At 43.8% G+C, this 20,758-nt stretch overlaps 1 protein-coding gene across 2 annotated transcripts; it reads right to left on the minus strand.

The window, feature by feature from the left end:
* Positions 1-364: 364 nt before the first annotated feature.
* Positions 365-20,331, minus strand: mfge8b (milk fat globule EGF and factor V/VIII domain containing b). 2 transcript variants are annotated; one of them, XM_079267339.1, is made up of 11 exons: positions 20,156-20,331; positions 12,478-12,600; positions 12,054-12,185; positions 11,414-11,446; positions 6,351-6,464; positions 5,955-6,136; positions 5,509-5,664; positions 5,143-5,287; positions 4,079-4,263; positions 3,831-3,986; positions 365-3,208 (listed from the first exon to the last, which is right to left on the minus strand). In XM_079267339.1, the coding sequence occupies exons 1-11, from the start codon at positions 20,223-20,225 to the stop codon at positions 3,065-3,067; spliced, it is 1,440 nt and encodes a 479-aa protein (XP_079123465.1). In that variant the 5' UTR covers positions 20,226-20,331; the 3' UTR covers positions 365-3,064. The 2 variants fall into 2 exon arrangements, with proteins under 2 accessions (XP_079123465.1, XP_079123466.1); XM_079267340.1 differs by lacking the exon at positions 11,414-11,446.
* Positions 20,332-20,758: the final 427 nt, after the last annotated feature.

Below are 20,758 nucleotides of genomic sequence, written 5' to 3' on the forward strand. Positions count from 1 at the left end.
GTGTGGTTCAAACCCCTGCAGGAGGGTTTCACCTCTTCAGTGTGACCTTCACAGGCTGTAATGAGGGAGGGGACGGGCCCTCCTCGGGTGACGATGCCTTTGGAAGATTGTATAGCGGTATAAAGAGAGATTAGGCCCTTGGGGTGTTTAAATGCTAAACAGGCGAAACGACCCTCACTGCTTTCCGTCTTTTGATCCTCCACCTTTTTAAATGGAAAACAGCTCCAATTAATTCAGCAAGATGATATAATATAAACATTCGAGTGAGTGAGTGAGATATATATATATATATATATATATATAAATAAATGTGCAGACTACATCTATTCAAGCCATTGAGAGTCGATTAAAAAAAGTCGTTTTTTAAGTCTTTATTCATTCATTTTAAGATACAAAGGCCAAACAAAGGAATCCTCTTAGAAACACTGGAAGTAAAAAAGAAAAGCTTCAAATCCAGTCAAACTTCTATGAGGTCAACAGTCAGTATAGTAAGAAATCATAATACCATAAAAACAAATTTTTTTCTGATAAATCATAAAACCCCTGAACAGCAGAGGAACAAAGATATCTACAATACTTTGAATGTTGATGAACATCAAGAAACACAAAAAATGAAGCTTAGTCACTAATAAATTCAAAAATCGGTTCAACTGAGTAACAGTCAGTAGAACGCGTGCAGACGTGGAGCACACGGGTGACTGCTTAAGGAATCGTCTGCAACAACAATAAATATTGTACAGTGTTTGACGCCAACATCCACCCTCGACCTCTCGGTGGCACCGCTTTCCCCTCATGCATTTTTTAAAAGGATCTTGAATTCATATTCATTGTTATCAAAACTAACGGTATAATATTGCACGAGCCCATAATTCATAATTCATGGGGTGGAAGGGTTTTAGAATAGTGGGACGGGGGCGGCAGAAGCAGCCGATATGGCGGGTCGTGTCACATGTCCAGTGGAACCGTAAAAAATCTGTTTTGATTTGGTTTCCCTCCAACAGTCTTATCAGCGGGGCCTCAGCTTTCAACTGGAGGGTTAATGTTGGACCCTAAATAGATGTTCTGCAGCAAACATTAACATCTACCGACACGGACAGAGCTCAGTACAACAGTACCGTATATATGCATGTCACATATTAACACCATACAACCAACGCAGGGGATCCCCCACACTGGCAGCACTCGGTTGAATCCAACAAAGAAACTGAACTCTGAGTATATCTTTTACTTCTACATGTAATAATGAATAAGTTTGTTCTTCAACAATACAGTTTTTTTATTTCTTTAAAGATATTTCAAATGTCAAAACACAAACATCAAAGTGCCATAAAAAAAGTAATATTATGTGAACACAACTTAAAGGGTGTGTGTGTGTGTGTATGTGTGGAGAAGTAACGTTTCAGTAGCATTTACTGTACATTAGGAGCAGATCTGCTTTGACCCGAGACGATAACATCCGTCATACATTTTAAACTTGCAGCCTGAACACCGTTGTGAGATCTGCAGTGGTTCTGCTGATAACAATCTCAACACATCTTCTTCATCAGCTTCTTTCTATAATCGTTCCACTTCAAACAGCCCGTTAAAGACGAGACTAACCAACTCTTCGTGAATAAACCGTCTTTCAAAACTTTGATACGCATGTGCTGTAGAAGCCAATGACATTTGAACCCTGCAATAGCGGACACGCGTTACATTTTTTTGTGTAAGACTTTAAAGTTCCTGTGTATGATGTCATGTCATCTGACGACAGCAGAGCACGTACGTCTCAGTCGACGGCTATTATTGAATTCCTCAGGAGGAATGAAGCGTCTCTTCTCTTTCACGAGACACTGATCTCAAACTCCTGTCCGTCAAAGAGGGCGTCTCCTCTGGCTTTAAGACCAACATCTGGCTGGCTGCTAAACTGAACAATTTGATGCGTGTGAATAATCTTTTGCTCTGTGCGTGTCAGTTCACCATCAACTATTTTTTCTGAATAAACTCACAGAAACAAAAATCTGAGGGTGCGTTGGCACAAGAGGAGTTGATGACTTTACCTCCTGATGGGGCGTCTTGGCTTTAAACAGGAACAACAACAGTGTAAACAGTGGGCGCTCGCTCTTCTGTTGGCTGCAGAGTGAATACTTTGACATGTTGGACGTTAACCCTCTAAAGCAGTTCAAACTGACGTACTGTAGGAAACATGAAGCGAGGACTTTACTGTCCAAACCACCGCAGAGAAATATCAGGAATACTGAAACACAGATTGAGATTTTGAGTCTCTTCTTTCTTAAACAAAAATATGGCAAATTTGTTTTAAACTATTTGGCATCACTTGCTAGTTTTTCATACTAAAGAGCAACAAGCATGTTTTTGTTCTTTTACCAGATTTAAAGGCTTCTTGCCGATATGTAAATAATATATTATGTGCAGATTCACTTTTTGGTAAAGAACAATCAACCGAAAGCATCAATGTATCATCTGGAAATAATTTATATTCTGTGTGTCTTGAAGTGAAGCGTTTGGTTATAGGACGTTAGCAAGCTGACAACAGTAGCTCATGTTCAATGTTCCAGGTAGAACTGATCTAGGATCAGAGTCTAGGCAGCACCTACTAATACAGCAGCAGTCCCGTTACCCCTGACCTCAGACACCGGGATGAGGGCGTCGCCACCTTTAATCTAGTAGGTTTGATAAGAATCTGACCCCAGCTCTGCTCAGTGACAAAGAAGACGTGTGGTCGTTTCTTGAAACGATCACAGATTTGGTTCAGGTGGAATAGAAGAGCGATCAATTCAGGAAACGAACAAAGAGGGGACGCTGTGAGCTGAACTCAATCAGGGCCCTGGTAACAGTGGTTTAGGGTAACATCTCCCACCTCCAACCAGCCAGGGTTGCGGTGGTTGTCTGCTACCGTTTGCTGCCGCCTAGGGCTGAGAGCAAGGCAGTGCAAGTGTGGCTCAGGAGGGGGGAGGAAGGAAGGAAGGAAGGAAGGAAGGAAGGAAGGAGAGAGGGAGAGAGGGAGGGAGAGAGGGAGGAGGTAGAGAAAGGAGAAGCAGGGGGAGGCTGGATCAGGACAGCGCTACTCGTCACAGCCCAGAAGCTCCATTCGCAGGGTGATGCGCTCGTGCCACTCCCACGGCAGGATGCGGACGTACCGGCTGTAGAACGAGGGCTCGAAGAGGTTCTTTTTGTGAACGTTGTTGTCGCTGTTGCCCGGAAAGATCTGGATGGAGAATAACAGCCGATCAGAACCACACCGATCATAGCTGCAGTTAGCCTTCACGATCTATTCTGCTATTCTACTAAATACTCACGGAAAATATTGGCGTCTGTTTGAGTTAAACACATTTTTGGACAGCTTGTTTACTTTCTCACATTATTTTGTTTACATATTGTGTGTCATTTATTTTTCTCATGATGAAAGCAGACCTAAACAACTTGACTTCAAATAGTTAGCTGTCCCAGCGAAACACGGACAAATATGGTTTGACAAAAAACTATACATATAGTTTTAGGATTCATTTTCCGTGGCTGTCAGATGACTGGCAATAAGAGTCAGACTAACAATGAGCTTATAAATATGAAAATGATTTCTGGCACAATGAAAAGAGGACAAACTAATCAAAACCAGCGTCAACCTAATTGGCTCCAGGTGTGTAGAACAACTATTCGTTCTTTAATCTAAAACAACGATCATTATTATTATTTTAATTAAGTTCATATTTTTGTATCGTATTGCGTATTTTCTTGAGTTATTGATTTTTCAGATTTTCTCTTTCATTTTTTCCCCCATTTGCATCAATTCAGTTTTTTGTGAGCCCGTTTCTGGCAACATCTGGACTGACCCTGTCCGTCCCCGTGGTCTTGTCCGTCACGATAGTCCAGGACTTCCCGTCGTCACTGTGAGCCACTTTGAAGGCTGTGACAAATTGGATGGAGCCAAAGTCTTTGGCCCCCTGTGTGATGACCCCTGTGACCTTCTTGGGAGACCCCAGGTCCACCTGAGGACACAGAAATAACAACCGTAACAAACACAGCAAGGGGCGAACTAAAAAACAACAATGTGCAGCTGTGTCCGGTCCTCCTCTCCTACCTGCAGCCACTCAGACTGGGCGTTGGTGGCGGCGGTCCAGGCGTTGGTCTTGCCCTGTTTGTCCAGCCGGGCGTAGTGAGGGTGCCAGGTGAAGGCCTCGATGCCCCAGGTGCGGAAGGTGCTGGAGGACGTGATCTGGCGGTCGGACACCAACCGGGACTTCATGCCCATCGGCTCTGAACAACCTGAAGTGTTTGAATACACTGTGGAGGTCAGACCGGGTGGAGAGACAGAGGAATGCACTGAGGATTCACATGAGGAAACACATGAGGATTCACTGGAATGAATAGAGTTTGAAGTACGGACCCATTACCTTCAGGGAACAAACCATCTGCTACAAAATGTTATAATGAGTCATTCGCATTGAAGCAAATGCGCCAAAAATGTGTTTCTGCGCTTAAAAAGAAACAGTGAAAACTCATGCATGCTGCCTCTGATCTCACGTCACACTGACAGGAGACTCAAAAACAAAACCAGCCTCAAACGGAGCAATATTAGAATCATGCACAAACTGGGAAGACAAAAACAGACCCTGATGTGATGAATGAGACGAACCAGCAACAAGACAAATATTCAATGGTGCAATGAGGCCGGCGAGTCCCAAAGAACCACACTGGCTTTACATAAAAGGAAGAGCAAGATGGGAAGAAATGTGTCGCAGTACAAACAACTTAAAAGAACAAAATGTGACAAAATGTTCTCTGGAGTGAAACAAAACCTCTGAATCATTAGCATCCATGTGCAGAACGCTTGCCAGTATTACGATTGTAAAATATGATCATATGGTTTGGATAAATGCGCCTTTGATTTCAATATCACGAAGCAGTGCATCTGAGTAACATCCTTTGAAATATGATCAACCATTGAGCGTAGGGCTGAAAATGATTAGTGAGGGAACATAAGAGATAAATGCAAGCTCAAAAAAAGAAGACTGTTGGAAAACAATCTGGAGTTTAAATGACTTAAGATGTGAAAAGATTGTCTCAGTCTCTAAAAAGAACCATCATTAAACTGAACACCAACTGTGTGCGCGTGTACGTCGTGTGCCGTCTGTGCGAGTTTACCGTTGAGTTCACAGCCCACCAGCTCCATGCGCATGGTGCAGGCCTTGCGACACACCACGGGGATGATGCGGATGTACTGGGCAATGATTGGGGGGTCGAACAGGTTGGTCTTGGTGCCGTCGTTGTCCACGTTTCCGACAAACACCTACACAGAAAGGGGGACATAGCAAGTTCGTTTGCTTGTGTACAGTGCATTTGTGTTTGTCACAGCTCCCTCTAGTGGTTCATTTCAGTCTTTTAGAAACAGTTATGTGTATTAAGGGCGCTGGATCTTGACTTGCACATCTTTCCTATGACCAAATGACAAAATATGAGTTTAAAAGCGGCTTATGGACGATAGTGCGTTTTGTTGATGCATCTCCTCACATTGTCGTTCTTCTGTCCGTCTGTTCTGTACACCGTGTACGTCTTGCCGTCCAGGCTGGAGGCCACCTTGAAGACCTTAATGAACTCGGCTGTTCCAATACGACTGGCGCCCTGCATCACGATCCCTGTGAAGCGCATCTTTCTTTGCATGTTGATCTGAAATCAAGGAGAAAGAGAGTTAATTTTTCAGAAGAACTATCCAAACGTTCAACTGAAACAGTGACACGAAAGTGACATAAAATGAAGGCAGGAAATGTGGGGATCACAAATTTAAAATAAAACACACAATTATTTAATGGCAGGAAAATAATTTCTAACCTGGTAGATCTACAAAAAACAAATGCGTCGATATTTAGTATACATCCAAACATTTCCATCTATACATGTACAATATCTGTCTACATGTCTAGCAATCTACCAAAATAATCTTCATCTGTATGCGTCACCTGTATCCATGGGGTCTTGTCGTGTGCGGCGGCGCTCCAGGCGTTAACCAGCCCCTTGTTGTGGAGGCGGGCGAGCTCAGGACCCCAGCGCTGCAGGCCCAGCATGGTGTAACGGACTGATGAGGCCGAGATCTGGGCCTCAGCGATGCCCCCTCCCTCCATGCCGAGCAGAGAAATACAGCCTGTGGAGGAAAGGGGGGGGGGGGGGGGGGGGGGGGGAGGAGCAGATTCTGTGTCAGATCTCCCACTGTGGCCCTGATACAAATTTGGCATACAGTGACCTTTCAAACACCTGATTCAAAGGTTTATTTCCAGATGAAAGTAATGAGGGGCATTAAGGTGACAGTAATTAGTCACATGATTTGTCCGTCCATGAGTGGTGCGGGTCACACTTACGCAGTTGGCAGCGTTTGCCCACATAAGGGGACGGGCAGTGGCATTTGAAATCTCCTTCCAGGTCCCTGCAGGTGCCACCATTCCCACACGGCTGGCTGGCGCAGTCGTTCACATCTACAGAGAGACAAATCACTTCCTGAAGTCATAAGCATAAACAGCTTACTGGTCGAGTGTCAACAGCCAGTCTGAAAGCAGATCACAGTTAGTTGGAAGTGTGAGTGAAGATCACGTGTCATGCTTCAGAGACGGGGTTGGACATTTCTCCGTCTGCTCCACGTGGAGGTTAGTTGAAGCCATGCCAACAGGACTGGAGCTGGAGTAGAGACGAGGCTTCGAGAGGGGAGCTTGTTTCTTGTCAATCAGCTGCACCAGGAGATCATGTGATCGGGATGTGGAGTAATTAATGAACATGATACGTGCTGCTTTAAAAAGAGTTGCGTCATCACGGGCCACGTAGTGAATGTTTAATCGACTTGTAACTCTTCGTATTGCCTCTTGATGGCGCCCTCACCAACACCATCTGTCTGGCGCCGTTAAATGAGTCAGAGAGGAGGAAAACGAATCAGCAAAATGAAACTCCTTTTCATCTCTCCCCCACGAGAACAGTCAGTGTGACTAAAGCAGCTTTGAACGCTCTATATTGACCGCATAGGCATTGGGAACAAGGAACTAATTCAGCTGGTTGAATAGATGACTGCACAGGGGATTTCAATCAGACTGAAGCTTTAATCCTCAGCGGCTGTTATTATGGAAGGAAACGCACGCAAACAACCCGGGCGCACCGATGTTCTTTTCTATCCAACAAACGCACACACGGCAGCATCTCCCTACCCACATGCTCTCGCTCCATAAATAGCTCCGTGTCCAAACATTCATTTTCACACAGTCACAGGAGGATTACACTCACTTTGAAATGTGTATCCACAAACTCTGGATAACGAGGGTCCACAGTCATGACCCTTCTGGCTCTGGCAGCTTATACTAAAATCACATAAAACAGACTATTTCTAGCAGCAGCCGTGGAATATATCAAACATCAAGCTGTAAATAGAAAGCTCCTTGATCAACTCACGGTCTTGACAAATGAATAGGTGGCAGCTACCTCTGTCTGTATCCAGATATGCCGATGTATTCATAGCATCTTCGGCTTTGTTACGGCCACAGGAACTTCAATATATTATTTTAAGTATTGTGAATTTGGATACTGACTCACAGTAACAGGGGGTAAAATAAAACTCTGGTACAAACTATAATAAAGGCAGTAGAGTACTGATTGGGTCAGCTTTGGATTAGCGGTAAGACTTGGTGGTTAATGACCAAATACAGTTCAGTCAGTTATTAAGGAGAACAGCTCAAAGGGCTGAAAGTTACTCCTGCACACATCATTTCTTAAAGTTTAATTACAATAGACTGCATTTAATTTTTTTTAAAAGACGAGTTATTCATTTTCTGAATGGATAAAATGTTAAAACGCTCCACGATGTCCTCCTCACATTGTGGCGTACAGACCAAGATCTCTCGCCCACGTCAGAGCATAACCCCCCCCCCTACAACCCACGGACCTAAATCAGTAATTGATGACAGACTGACGGGAGGAAGGAAACTCCCGTCATGCGTCAGCTGGTGGCTCCTTCTCCAGTAAGAGGATTGGGCACCAGAAGGACTCAACATTCTGGTCAACTCCACGGTCTAATCCATCCATCTGACAACCACAGAGGGTTGAAATTTACTGGAACATTAAAGATGGAAACTTTCCATTGGAATTAACGGGAAATATCTGAAATAAAATGGAAATATTGGAGATACTTGCTCAGGTTGTATTTCCCACCTCATACACTAATAGAAACAAACCTGTTGTCAAATACATACAATGTGAAATGAGCCATGTGTTCAGGTTCACTAAAGGGGAGCGGTACGTTCAGGCCGACAATGGTGGCGGTTTGTTAAAACTTGTAAAACATTTATTTAATAAATTACATAGTTGGTCATTTTAAACTCTTTGTTTCCAATGTTTAAAGAATGCTGTAAGACCTGCTGTTGTTTTTTTATGAGTGTTTTTTCTCCAAATATGGTATGATTATTTTATTTATTGAGCAAAATTTCCAAATTCTCAAACTTAACTTCCCTTGGAAAGGGACCCTTTGCAACCTTAGTCCCGAGCCGGGTAGCAACAGGTAGAGGCATCGGGACTGCAAAGGCTTGTAGATAGTCTACGAGACGAATATAAAGGAGCAGTGACTCCGTGTGAGAGAAAGTAAGAGTTGGTTAAGAAACTTCTGTCCCCACAAATGTGATGTCCAATTAAACCACACATTTTGCTCTTAAATAGTTATTTAAGTGCTAAATTGATGCTATAATTGTTACGAATTGTTGTCAACCTTCCACCTTTTCGTCACACAACTTACAATGGGACTGTTGCACAGAAGAAAAGTTTGTCTTTTCTTCCAACCAATGAAATTGCATGTTTTTAAAACCACCGCTCTCACGTTGCCATGGTAACGCAACCAAGGGGGCGTAGCCCTAAAAGGCATTATGGCCACCAGATAAAACCACAACAGCATTATTAAATGACAAAAAAGGTCCAAAGGTTTCCAGATGTGTAATTACTGTGCACTGCCTGCAGCCAGTGGCACCCAGAATAGCTTTGAATCGGACCTCTGCCAGGTCGTCCCTCTCTGCTGGAGGGACGCAGAGCTCTGGAATGAAACTTCTGATGTCACGGAGTATATTTACAGAGCACATAGTTTAAAGCCGAGTCTCTACGCGCTCACTCTGAATAGATCGAGGCATGGCGACATCAGATCCTGTGCACTGGTAAGTGATAGCTTTATGTCTGCAGGATCTAGATTATTACATTTCTGCAACTTGAACTGTACATTTATTATGAGTGTAAGAAACTCAGAATGTATATTTTCTACAATATAGATCCTTTTCTTTGTGACACAGACGGAACTTCTTGGTTGGAGAAATAAAGAGTCATCAAACTGACAAAGGCATGACTTCATGTCCTTGTGGTTTCAAGAAAAGAACGGGAAGTTTTAAATGTTGGATTTCCCCCCCGCTGAACGTGGAGTTACTCTACAGCACATGATGGTTACATATTTACACAAACGTGGTTGGGATAGTTTGAGGGATATCAAGCAAAGCGCTCAACCCCCAACTGCTTCATGGTCCACACAGAAGAGGAGTCACAGATGTGAATATGCAGAACTTCACTCTGAGTGGATAACAGAATGCTGATAAAAACATTCAGTGAACCCATGATGGAAAAAAAGGATTTTATGAATTAATTAACCACATTTTGTACAATTTTCAAGTTCTGCAGAGCTGCATTTTCAAATATATACACACACCGAGTGAGTCTGGATAAATGAGTTTACTATTAATCTTTCACTGTAAGATTATCTCAAATTTAGACCAACTTGATGGCAAGGCTCAATAATTAATAATAATAATTTCTAAACACACAGCCTTCCAACTTATTACATATCTGTGAGAACAACCTCTGTGATGAATTGTTGTTACAGCCCTCATGAGTCTGTTGCTGATATCTTTTTAATGTTTACATGCGACGGTTCAGCTTATGTTACTTAAGATCACGTTGTGATTCCAGGTCAGCAGCTTTAAGGATCTAATGGGACAACTTAGTTTGTTTAATGCAGACTTTAGTAAACCAGGAAATGCATACCAGACAGCACACACAGGTATATTATATACACACACACACACACACACTGTATTCCACAGGGGGCATGGAGCCCAGTGTGCCCACACTACCACATCCTGGGAGGAGCTTGAAACTGTCTACCGAAACAAGTGAAAGGGCAGCAAACTCAAAACACACAAGAAGCAAATAACTGCTTTAATCAGTTATGCAAATCTGGGATTTAGAGACTAGAAAAAGACTGTTTCCATCCATCTGCTTTGGCCCAAAGTGAAGCTCACAGCTACCGACGTCGCTCTCACTCCCTCTCTACACACAAACTCCTCCTCAGCAAACCCATAAAGGCTTTTAGGCCAATTTGACAGGACAGTCTGAAGTGCTGCAGTCAGACCAGAGTAGCGAGTGTGACATTGTCAGGAGGGCAGACTTAATTCCCCGTTCCGCCTCCACGTTCACTTTTCCGCCCGGCAACAGGAGCAGCGCTGACGTTGCGAGCGCTCAGCGTGGACCACCACTTTCTGTTGGCTGGACCGGCACGAGGGATGAACCGTGTGTGTGTGTGTGTGTGTGTGTGTGTGTGTGTGTGTGTGTGTGCGCTAAACAGTCTGTATATGAGATCAGGAGCTGTGTGCGGTTGATCGTGTGGGTTGTGCAGCGCACACATTATTCATCATTTTCCAGTAGAGTTTTTTTGATCTGTTTCTCAGAAGGCTTTTAGTCCTTTAAGGAGAAATCTATTCAGGAAAGAAATACATTTGAACAACATTCTTCTTTGTTGTTAACTTCTTTCTTAAAACAGACAGTAGTGACTCGTCCATCTTCCACTGCTGCGTTTATTAATAGTTCCTAGACGCAGTGGTTTGTGTGAGAACATTCTTCTACATCTGGCTCCAGTTTGTCAACACCTACATGTCAGACTCTGCGTTTATTGTGACATTTCTGAACTTGTTAAATCAACTTCTGCCCCAATATGTCAGCCTCTGAGACGTTTGGAGCGTAAATATGGGCTGGAGAATTCTAGATTAAGACGGACGATAACTTAGACTCTATGCTCAGAAGGCATAGATTCACTGATGAGGGAGTTGGAATTGTTTTGTGTGAAAGGACGTCTTCCTGTCTGCGTGGGTGAACTGATAACAAGAAAGTATCTAAAACTGACATGATCTCACTGCTGGTTTTGCTGCTGGCCTTGACTCATAAACAAGGAGAGATAGTGTTGACCTCGGTTTCTCTGTCAGAGCGAGAGAGTGTGTGTGTGTGTGTGTGTGTGTGTGTGTGTGTGTGTGTGTGTGTGTGTGTGTGTCCCCGTCCGCATGCAGCCAAGAGAACAGAGTGCACCTGGATCCAAGAAGGGAAAATAGACCACAGTGCAAAACACAATAACATCTTTCCAATTTACCTGTTCTGGTACTTAAATCTGCCCCTTGGACACCTAGGATAAAAAGGCACACAATGATCAAACAAAACGTCCCACTTGATTCCTGCTACGTTACTTCTCTGTGCACACTCATGCAAACAGTAGCCATCTGTCTCTGTGTGCAGGGCTAGAGGCAGGAGGAGCGCAGCACATGTTCCACCGTTGCTTCTCTCTCTCTCTCTCTCTCTCTCTCTCTCTCTAAACCAACCTGGTCTGAGTGACGTGTGAATGAAGCTCACATAAGGACGACAGCTGCCCGTCTGGTGGCCACTCTCACACAAACAGCTGTCTCCATGTTAATGTGTCAGGTTGGACAGATTAGCCGGGACCTCGTTAGACTCAGCCAATTAATTGTATAGGAATGTTTATCCGCCGTAAAAGAAGGATACAAGAGAATCGGCAACAGTGAGACTTTTAATCTGGTCTTGTGCTGGAGCTGAAAGTAGTGCCGATGTACTGTAGCCACTAGTTTTCCTGAGATGATCAAGACCACTGATGGTGATTAATAACCGTGTTTTTACACACTTAATAAAAAAATGACATGGCCCCAAAACACTGATAGTTAATGAACAGCTATCGATATAATCCTGATAAAACCACTGAGGAGGGAGAATAGACTCACTGTTCTGGCAGTGGACTCCGTCGAAGCCCGACTGGCACTTGCAGACGTACTCGCTGAAGACGTCACCTCGGCGGGATTGGCCCGTCACCTCGCAGACGGCGTCATTCTTGCACGGGTTGGGGTTACACGGCCCTTTAGGACCGGGAGGAAGACACAGGAGAGGGACGCTTAACCGAGGTTGTACGCAGGAATTGGTTCAGTGCGTTTTCTAAAGTGTACGTATATCGACCATATCCTTCACCTTCAATCTTTTAGGTCAGCATCACAGTTTTGTCAATCTGCTCTCAAATGACTGACTATTTAGCTCCAGAGCTGCTACAACTCATTCATTTTTTTTCACCAGATCACCAATCTGTGATTTATCAGTCTGTATTGACATTGTCGAACCAGCAACACTCATTTTGCCCTCAGAAGACGGGCTTACCGGTCTCCGTCTCGTTGCAGGTGTCTCCAGTGAAGCCATCAGGGCAGATGCAGATGAACGGAGATCCTGCTCCGGTCACACAGGTTCCACCGTTAATGCACACGTTCACCTTGCAGTAATCACCTGGAGCGGGAGGGAGTTAAAGGCATTGATTTGGTGAAAACAATGCTCATTTTCAATTCATAGAACCTCATAAACACAAAGTATTATTGCATCCCGACCACGTTTCTTAACTGTCCCTACTGCAATCAAAGACAGATGCTGGGTGTTTGGCTTTGGCTGAATGACTCATGACTAACAAGATGTTTGTTAGGTGAGTAACGACTCATAACATCAACCCAAAAAATAAATCAAGTGAACCAACGGGCTCAGTGTCTCGCTCAAGGACACTTCGACACGTTGACAGCAGGAGCCGGGGATCGAGCCTCTACCCACTCAGCCACCAACCGCCCCATTTTTCTCAATATAGATAAAGCACACGGCATTTTGGAATCGAAAGTTTCAAATTATACCCCGTTTTGACACTTAGTGAACACTTGTCATTTGTCATTTGGATAATTGTTAAGGAAATTGAGGTTGGACCCCAAGTGTGAAATTGGTGGATTAAGTACCACGGTGTCACCGTGAGGCTAAATAGGAGCTCCGACCCGGTTTTTTTTCATTTGTGTGTTTCAGCAGGGTACCGCTTCCCACCTCAAACTAAGTGGACTCATGGGAGTAGAGAAATATTTTTTTAGACTTCTACAGCAAAGAAAAGTGGCGTTTTAGTCCCGCTGAGGGTATAATTCACAGAGGCCACGGCTGAAAATGGCATTCTGAAGAGACTTCCTGTGCCTGCCTGCCCCCCCCCACACACCACACAAAACTAACTGGTCTTCATTGAAAAATAAATGACATGACATACTGTCGTTTGTAGATTACATTTGGCAGTTCTATTGCAACCTCTGGGCTGAATCCGGACTCTCTGGGTTCATCATCCATTAGCGATGGAGATGTCGGGCAGATTTGCGTCATATGTACGGCGAGAGGAGGGAGAAGGAGAAATGAAAGAGATCCACTTCTCCCAACATCCTGTTTGCCCATTCATGCGCCGGGCATCACTTCCCATGGATGTCCCGTGTAGTCAGTGCTGTATCCAGTGTCACGGCCTTCAAGTGCTTTCAAATCTCAGAGGACTCTTAGGCAACGAGCTTGGCTGGCCGGCAACGCATCCTTATCCAAAAGTTGCTGCCTGTTTATCTTTGGGATGAACCGCAGCCTCCCTCCCTACACTGGCAGACAGCTCCCGTCACGAAACCCTCCCGGCGCTGAGAAATAACAATGTTGAATAAATGAAAAGTGTGACTGATGAACTTAATGAAATCAAGAAGTGGGAAATCAGGGAGACGCCCCGCTTCATTTAGCCGTCTCTGTCGTCGCTGCTTGTGGTCTGAAGGGAGATTTAACCGGGAGGTTTATTGAGGAAATGAAATTAGTGATGCATTAGTCAAGGTGGTGAGCCAAGAGACGGTGGTCCAACCACGAGAGCCTCCTGGAAAATCCCCCGCTGTCGGCAAAAACCATGTCCATAAAATGACATGTGAATGAAGAAAAGGGTGTTTATTTCTTTCCCCTATTCATACTCCACAAGGGTCGCAAGACACACTGAAAACTAAAATAAACAACTTTCAACACATTAAAGAAATGCTGCAGTTGTGCGTTACGTGGTTTCCACATCAACTGTAAGCTGCACTGCTGCTTCAGAGGAAACCAGAGACTTGTTCTGCCCCCTTATCGTCATATACAGCTGACAAGAGGAATACAGTTACCAAGATAAGCTCGCGCTCACATTACAGGAGAAATCTGCAGCTGTAGTTTCGGTTTGGTTTGTTGAGACTTCACTCCAGAAAAGGTTTTGAACTATTCAAACTGACACGCCACCGTTTAAGGGGTCAGATAAAAAGCACATTTCCTCGTTAACTTCTGGTGAATTTTGGCTTTATGTGTTCTGGTTTTGAGACGTTCCTCTCTGACATGTCTGCCTCCACATACAGTGCAGGGGTATTGTGTTTGTGGCGCTCACTGATATAAGAAAAACACCATTTTCAAACTTCAACAGTATCTCCAGAATCAGTGAGTCTGTTACTCCGTTTTCATTGGAACAACTTTGCACTCAAGAGATTTCCCCCAGAAGCGTTTGAATGCTGCAATCACACCTCCATTGTGTTTTGGAGGAAACCGAAATCCCAGGGCCGTACTTCTTATAGCCTTGACAAACATGCATGGCTACATAACACTAGATAAGTGAGAAATGCCTCTTTGTTATTTTTGGCAAATCGACAATTCAAGCTGCAGCAGCCTATATAAGGAAAATACCCAAAACCTACCAGTTACCCAAAAATACATCATGTATGGGCACACAACGGTTTGGCTGAAGAAGGTTGTTGCTGAAGTAGTGACTCCAACAGAAACAAGCCTCAGCATGTTAACGTCGTCTTGATATTTCAGTAAATGAGGGCGTGGAGCCATGAACTTAGTTTTGTTTTCATTATGTGAACAAACCGATAAATACAGTATATATAAAGTGCTAACTACTGAAGAAAGGGGGACAAGAGGACAAAGCCACAAGCACATCTATTTTGCAGCTTTTAACAATGCAGTAAAAACCATTTAATTGACATTTCACAGCAGCTCTAAAAGTACCCAACACGGTGGCCCACTTTGTCCTCACCACAGTGACAGATTAGAAAAGTATGTGGAGTTATGTTTGGCAGGACGAGCCATTTCCACAGGGCATTGTGCGTTTCTCACTCCGTATGATGAGTCATGGTCTGTGACTCTCCCATGAGGCCTCAGCCCAAGAAGGAGGTTCAGATACCAGGAGAAAGAAAACGGCAGTTAGAGCCACACTCACATAATTAATCCTCAATGAGACCTGCCAAAAAAACAAAAAAAAAAGGTGCATGTGAATCTTGCAACAGCTTGAGCTGAATTCCTCTTTGAGGACGGTTACTGCAGCCTGCATTAGAGGAACAGCGGCTGGTTTTGGACATAAAATAACAGTTTGAGTAAAAATCGCCCCGACACAAGCGAGCAGACGAGCCTTTATCAGTTTGACGAGACTAAAGCACTTCTTGGGGCTGCAGTTTATTTTAGACGGGGTTCACTGACTAAGCTCGCCATTTGCTGCTTCAGGAAAACACACACAGTGCACGGCCATGGGCAGAAAAATCTCTTTCATCTGAATTACTCTCGATTTATCAAAGATGGCGTGGAATAAATCAGCAGTATACAAAAAATAATAATACGCTAAGACAGTTTAAGATGATTCCTGCTCCACACCTGGTGGTTGTGTAACAGGAAGTGGATTCGAGGCCAGGCCTACCCGAGTCCCTAAATAACAAGTCTTTACAATATTGAGATCAGCAGAATTCCAGCTGCAGGTGAGCTTTCTGTAATCTGCAACCGCTACTTCAGAGCAACACAGCCATCTGCTGCTGCTTCCAAAACAACAACACAACAACGGGCAGCCACTAAAAATACACACAGACGTCACGCACCATCAACCAAACAACAAGCTTTTCCCTTTGGTACTGTAACTGAAATAGAGCCTGGAGTCCTGTCTACAGTTGTACATATATCGACACTTACAATAAGTGCCTCTGAACATTTTGTGTAAACATTTCAGGCTCTTGGATTGAGGTCAGATTTTGTCCTTGGCTCAATATTTAAGCTCACAACTCTTCAATAGCACCGAGTGAGTCCTATAATACTGAACACTGAAACAAGAAACATTGAGGTTTGTCCTCAATCATCACACAGAGTGCCTGTGGGATGGAGGGAGTGACCTGTGTGCAGTTTGTGCTCATCTTTTAAAGCAGGCATGGGCAAACTACGGCCCGCGGGCCGGATACGGCCCGTTGAGCCTTTTAATCCGGCCCGTCAGACATTGGTACAAAATTGCCCAAACTATAATAAATACTAGGGCTGGGCAGTATACCGTTTTTTTATTTCCGGTATGATGTGAATTTTTCACACACACCATTATACCGGTGCATAGCCGAAACAACTGCTGTCTGCTTTCAACAGGCAGCTGAATGTATTCTTTGCCGCCGTCAGCGCTAGTTCTCTTATATGTATTGAGAGGGAACTCTAGTCATGGTCATAACTTTATAACACACTCATTAACAACCCACAACTAACGCTCTTTAACAGAGAAAAACACCGTGTACCCACACCGTGACACAGGGGGGAGAGACAAGGAAAGACTTTACAGAGCACAGCTCTGATAATGTTAGATGTGACAGTTAAATATTTGTATGATCCCTTCAAAGAATCAAACTGCTAAAAAGACCACAGTCATTAACCTTTCCACAAAAAACTGTGTCAAAACTGACTGCTTAAATAAGTAAGTGCATGATAAAATATGCATTTATGCAATAAAAAAAATACCGTGTAAGATCCCAGTTAACTGATGAACACCTCAGATCTGTTCTGAGAATTGCCACAACCAAACACACCAAACGTTGACGCACTGGTTAAAAAGGGTGACCAACAGCACTGGTCCCACTAAAGTTACTTTTTAGGTCATGGCTTTTACTTGGAATTGATATGAGTTCACACAAACACTCCATTCATCTGCTACTGGCCCGCCCATCTGTCAAATTTTAAAACTCAATGTAGCCCCCGAGCCAAAAGGTTTGCCCACCCCTGTTTTAAAGGGTCAGAGCATCAAGAGAGAAGGGGGGGGGGGGGGGGGGAAGGTGTGTTTCTCTAAGACATCTGGTTTTTTTCTCATCTACACATTTCACAATAGTACCTGAGACATTTACTACAGATCCTAATCAATAGATCCTGTGCTTTACTACCGCTAACCTAAACACTCACGACAGTTTAGATTTACGACTAATCTAATCTAAACATGCTCGCAGCACTCCTTTTGGGATCCTTCCTGGAGAAGGAGGTTACAGCAGACATCCCATATAGGTGTGTCAAACATTGAATGAAGCAAAATAAGATGGTCACAGTAGAACATTATGCAGCGTGTAAAATATTCAACACGGCAGATTGGAAAGTGGGGCAACTGACACTAATAAAGTGGCCCAAATTAGAAGGCACTCCATATTGCAATGAAACATTGATTAAGGAAGCTAATCCAAATTGGAGGAAAAAGAGCCAGTCGTGTCCTGGGGGGGGGGGGGGGGGGGTAATGATCGAGTCATCAGTGCTGAAGAAGACAAGAAGCCTGAACCAAAGACTCAATAAAAGCAGATGGTACACGAACACTACGATTTCTCTCACAAACTCACAAGCACACAAGGGCTGTAAGTATCCAACTACAGATTATATTGTGCCAATATTCACTCGCTCATGTTAACTTCAATTGTAGCAATCTCAATCCCCCCCCCCCCCAAAAAAAGGTTTAGTCTTCCAGAATCTTGCTTGTTTCAGGTTAGAAAGTCCTCTAAACTCTGCATTAAAACCCATAATAACAATAATAATAATAATTGTGTAAGGCCGAGTGAGCCACAACACCTGTTCAGTAATGAGAGAAGCCTTATTAGTTACAAAAAAAGTAAGCAGAAGAAAAAGGCCAGAGGAATTCACAAAAAGTATAATTCCTCCATCACATGACTTTAAATAAGAGTCACTGCAGAGCAGCTGTGGAGAGGTGAATGTCCGTCACATTAGCAGGAAGTTAAATTCCTGGTTAATTAAGGCCAATAGCCTGATATAGTGGCAGTCATCCCCCATCTTACAACCACATTTGCACCAATGTCAACTGAAAACCTGCCGACATACAAAATATACACATACATGGCACGCCATTGGTCCGGAATCGGGCTATATTTAGTTCACTCGGTTGCCCTAAGTGGTCTTGTTGTGAGAAAAGACTGCCTCAGCCCGACACAGAACACCAGTCTCCACTTCTCTCCCCTCAGCAGCAGACTGATGAGCTACAACCTGCTGAATTGAGCCAAATCAGGTAAAAGACGGGGGGGGGGGGGGGGAACCTTCCCTCAGCTCTTAAACTGCCCTGTAAACATTCTGCACGACACAGCAGCAACAAGTCCCGCCCCCTCCCTGACAGTGTGGAACGGTCCTAGTCAGCGAGGTTGTGGGTGGAAGTTCAGTGCTGGCAACTGCATCCGGAAAGGTCACACTCACCACGAGTCAGATAGAACACTTCCAGAGCCAGCCGCTCGGTAAAGTTCATATCAAAGTTAAGCAGAAGAGCTTTTGTTTATCTGTAAAATATCTATATTTGATTCTGTAACGTGGTTCAAAGTTAAAGTAGCTGCATTCATCTCCAAAAATATCAATGTCCTGTCGAGCCCTAATGATGTCACATGTACCGGCAGCGTTTGTCAACGCAAGCCGTGGAAAACATACGACACTGCTATGAAATGGAATATTTATTGTTCCTACAACTATTGGGCTGTTTCTTAAAACTACTTAAAACGTTAAACATGTATTTGTTTGTTTCTTTTTATTTGTTGCCATGTATTTGGGTCAATTGCGTTTTGTTTTGTATCAGCAATCTTTTCATATGTGGAGTCCAATCACTGATTTTCTGATGTTTGTCGTTTTATTGATCTTTGTGCTTTTAAAAATTGTTGCTTGTTTTTATTTGAAGTGCCTTTGTGTGGACTCCAGGAGGATACTTCACACCACTACTTGGTGCTAACGGGGATCCAAAATGTAAGAATAAAACAAATGACGTACAGATATTTCAGACGCAGATTTAATGCTGCATACGGATATACGAATATGCGAAATTGCCTTGTTAGATCTCATATTGAATGCAATGTGGCCAACTTTGAGCTTTATTTATATTTTATACACTTTATTGGACATTTTCCAATAAAAATCTTAAAGAATGAAAAGATCCCTGACCTCTGGTAGCGAGCATGAATCCATGAGGCATGAAATGTTGACTGTTGACTCTGTTTCGCAACTCAAAAAGCCCAAAGTCCAAAAGAAACACATAATCCGTCATTCACACAGCACCAATCCAAGCCATGAGATCTGCTCTTTGTCAATGTCCAGCAAAAAAAGCTCTAAATGGAACAGGAGGACTTTAACATTTGGAAAATACATCATCATCATCATCATCACACAACGAGAACCACTTGTGTGACATGTGATGCCTCGTCCCCGGTGTGTGAGCGGGATTATCAGGCCGGCTTTTACCCTTTGTACATTGCCCTGAATGTGTTTGATGCATGGACATGCAGACAAAGCATCCTGCCACCGGCACGAGGTCAGCACTGGACAAGTATAATAGCCAGCCTGCATGTGTCGTGCTCTTTAAAAAGGGCACTCTGCACACACACCAATCTGCCCTGAGGGTTTATTTCTATAACCATATATTCAGACATAAAGAATGTCTGGTCTAACATTACAAAACATATAGTACCGATTGCAAATTATTCTTTTTTTGTATACTTACATTGTGAATTACTTCTTAACCTTCAACTGTCTAATCTTGCAGTTTCAGAGCCAAACAATGTTTAATTTCTCACATTCCAACTCAGTCAAATGAAGGATCGCTTGAACTTGTGCACCTCGGAGAAAGAGCAACTTTAACGTAACGTGCAACTCAAACGAAACGTGCACGTGCGCACCCCCCCTTCACTGCAAAGGACGTTAAAGGCGGAGGTTTGACCTGTAAACAAACACAAAAGAGGCAACTTACCGTTCACCCCGAACACCAGACAAGCTGCGAAAAGTTGCAGCCAAAGGACGAGACGTGTCTGCTCCTGCATGGCTGCCGTGTTGCTCAGTTGTTGATTATCTTGTTGTTCGTTTATTAGCTCGTTAAAGGGACGAAAGGAGGAGCGCAGCGCGCGGGACTTTTATCGCTTCTGTGGCTCGAGCTTGTTGTGCGGCTCTGAAAACAGCCAGGCAGCAGGAGTAGAGCAGGAACACGTGCGCCGCAGCTCCCAGCCAATCACGGCCTGACTTTTTAATTGTAACTCCGCCCCCTCCCGGTCCCGCTGTCGGTGACACACACAAACACACGCGCGCACACGCACCGAGGGCAGTATTGAAACAAAGAGAGCGTTTATAGCTAATGAGCTGCATTTCATTAAACGTCTTGATTACGATCTTTGATGTAAAACCACTGAGAGGAACATAATCGTTCCCCCATTTTGCCAGTTAGTCACATTTAATCTGTGACTTCATTTAGTGTTTCCATGCGGTTTCTTTGGGCAAATATCTACAAGAAACCAGTGCTGAAATGTAAAACTCAAAGTTACTTCGTTATTAACGAAGTAACTTTACCTAATTGTAGCCG

The sequence above is a fragment of the Melanostigma gelatinosum genome (assembly GCF_949748355.1).
Source record: "Melanostigma gelatinosum genome assembly, chromosome: 1".
Lineage (NCBI taxonomy): Eukaryota > Metazoa > Chordata > Actinopteri > Perciformes > Zoarcidae > Melanostigma > Melanostigma gelatinosum.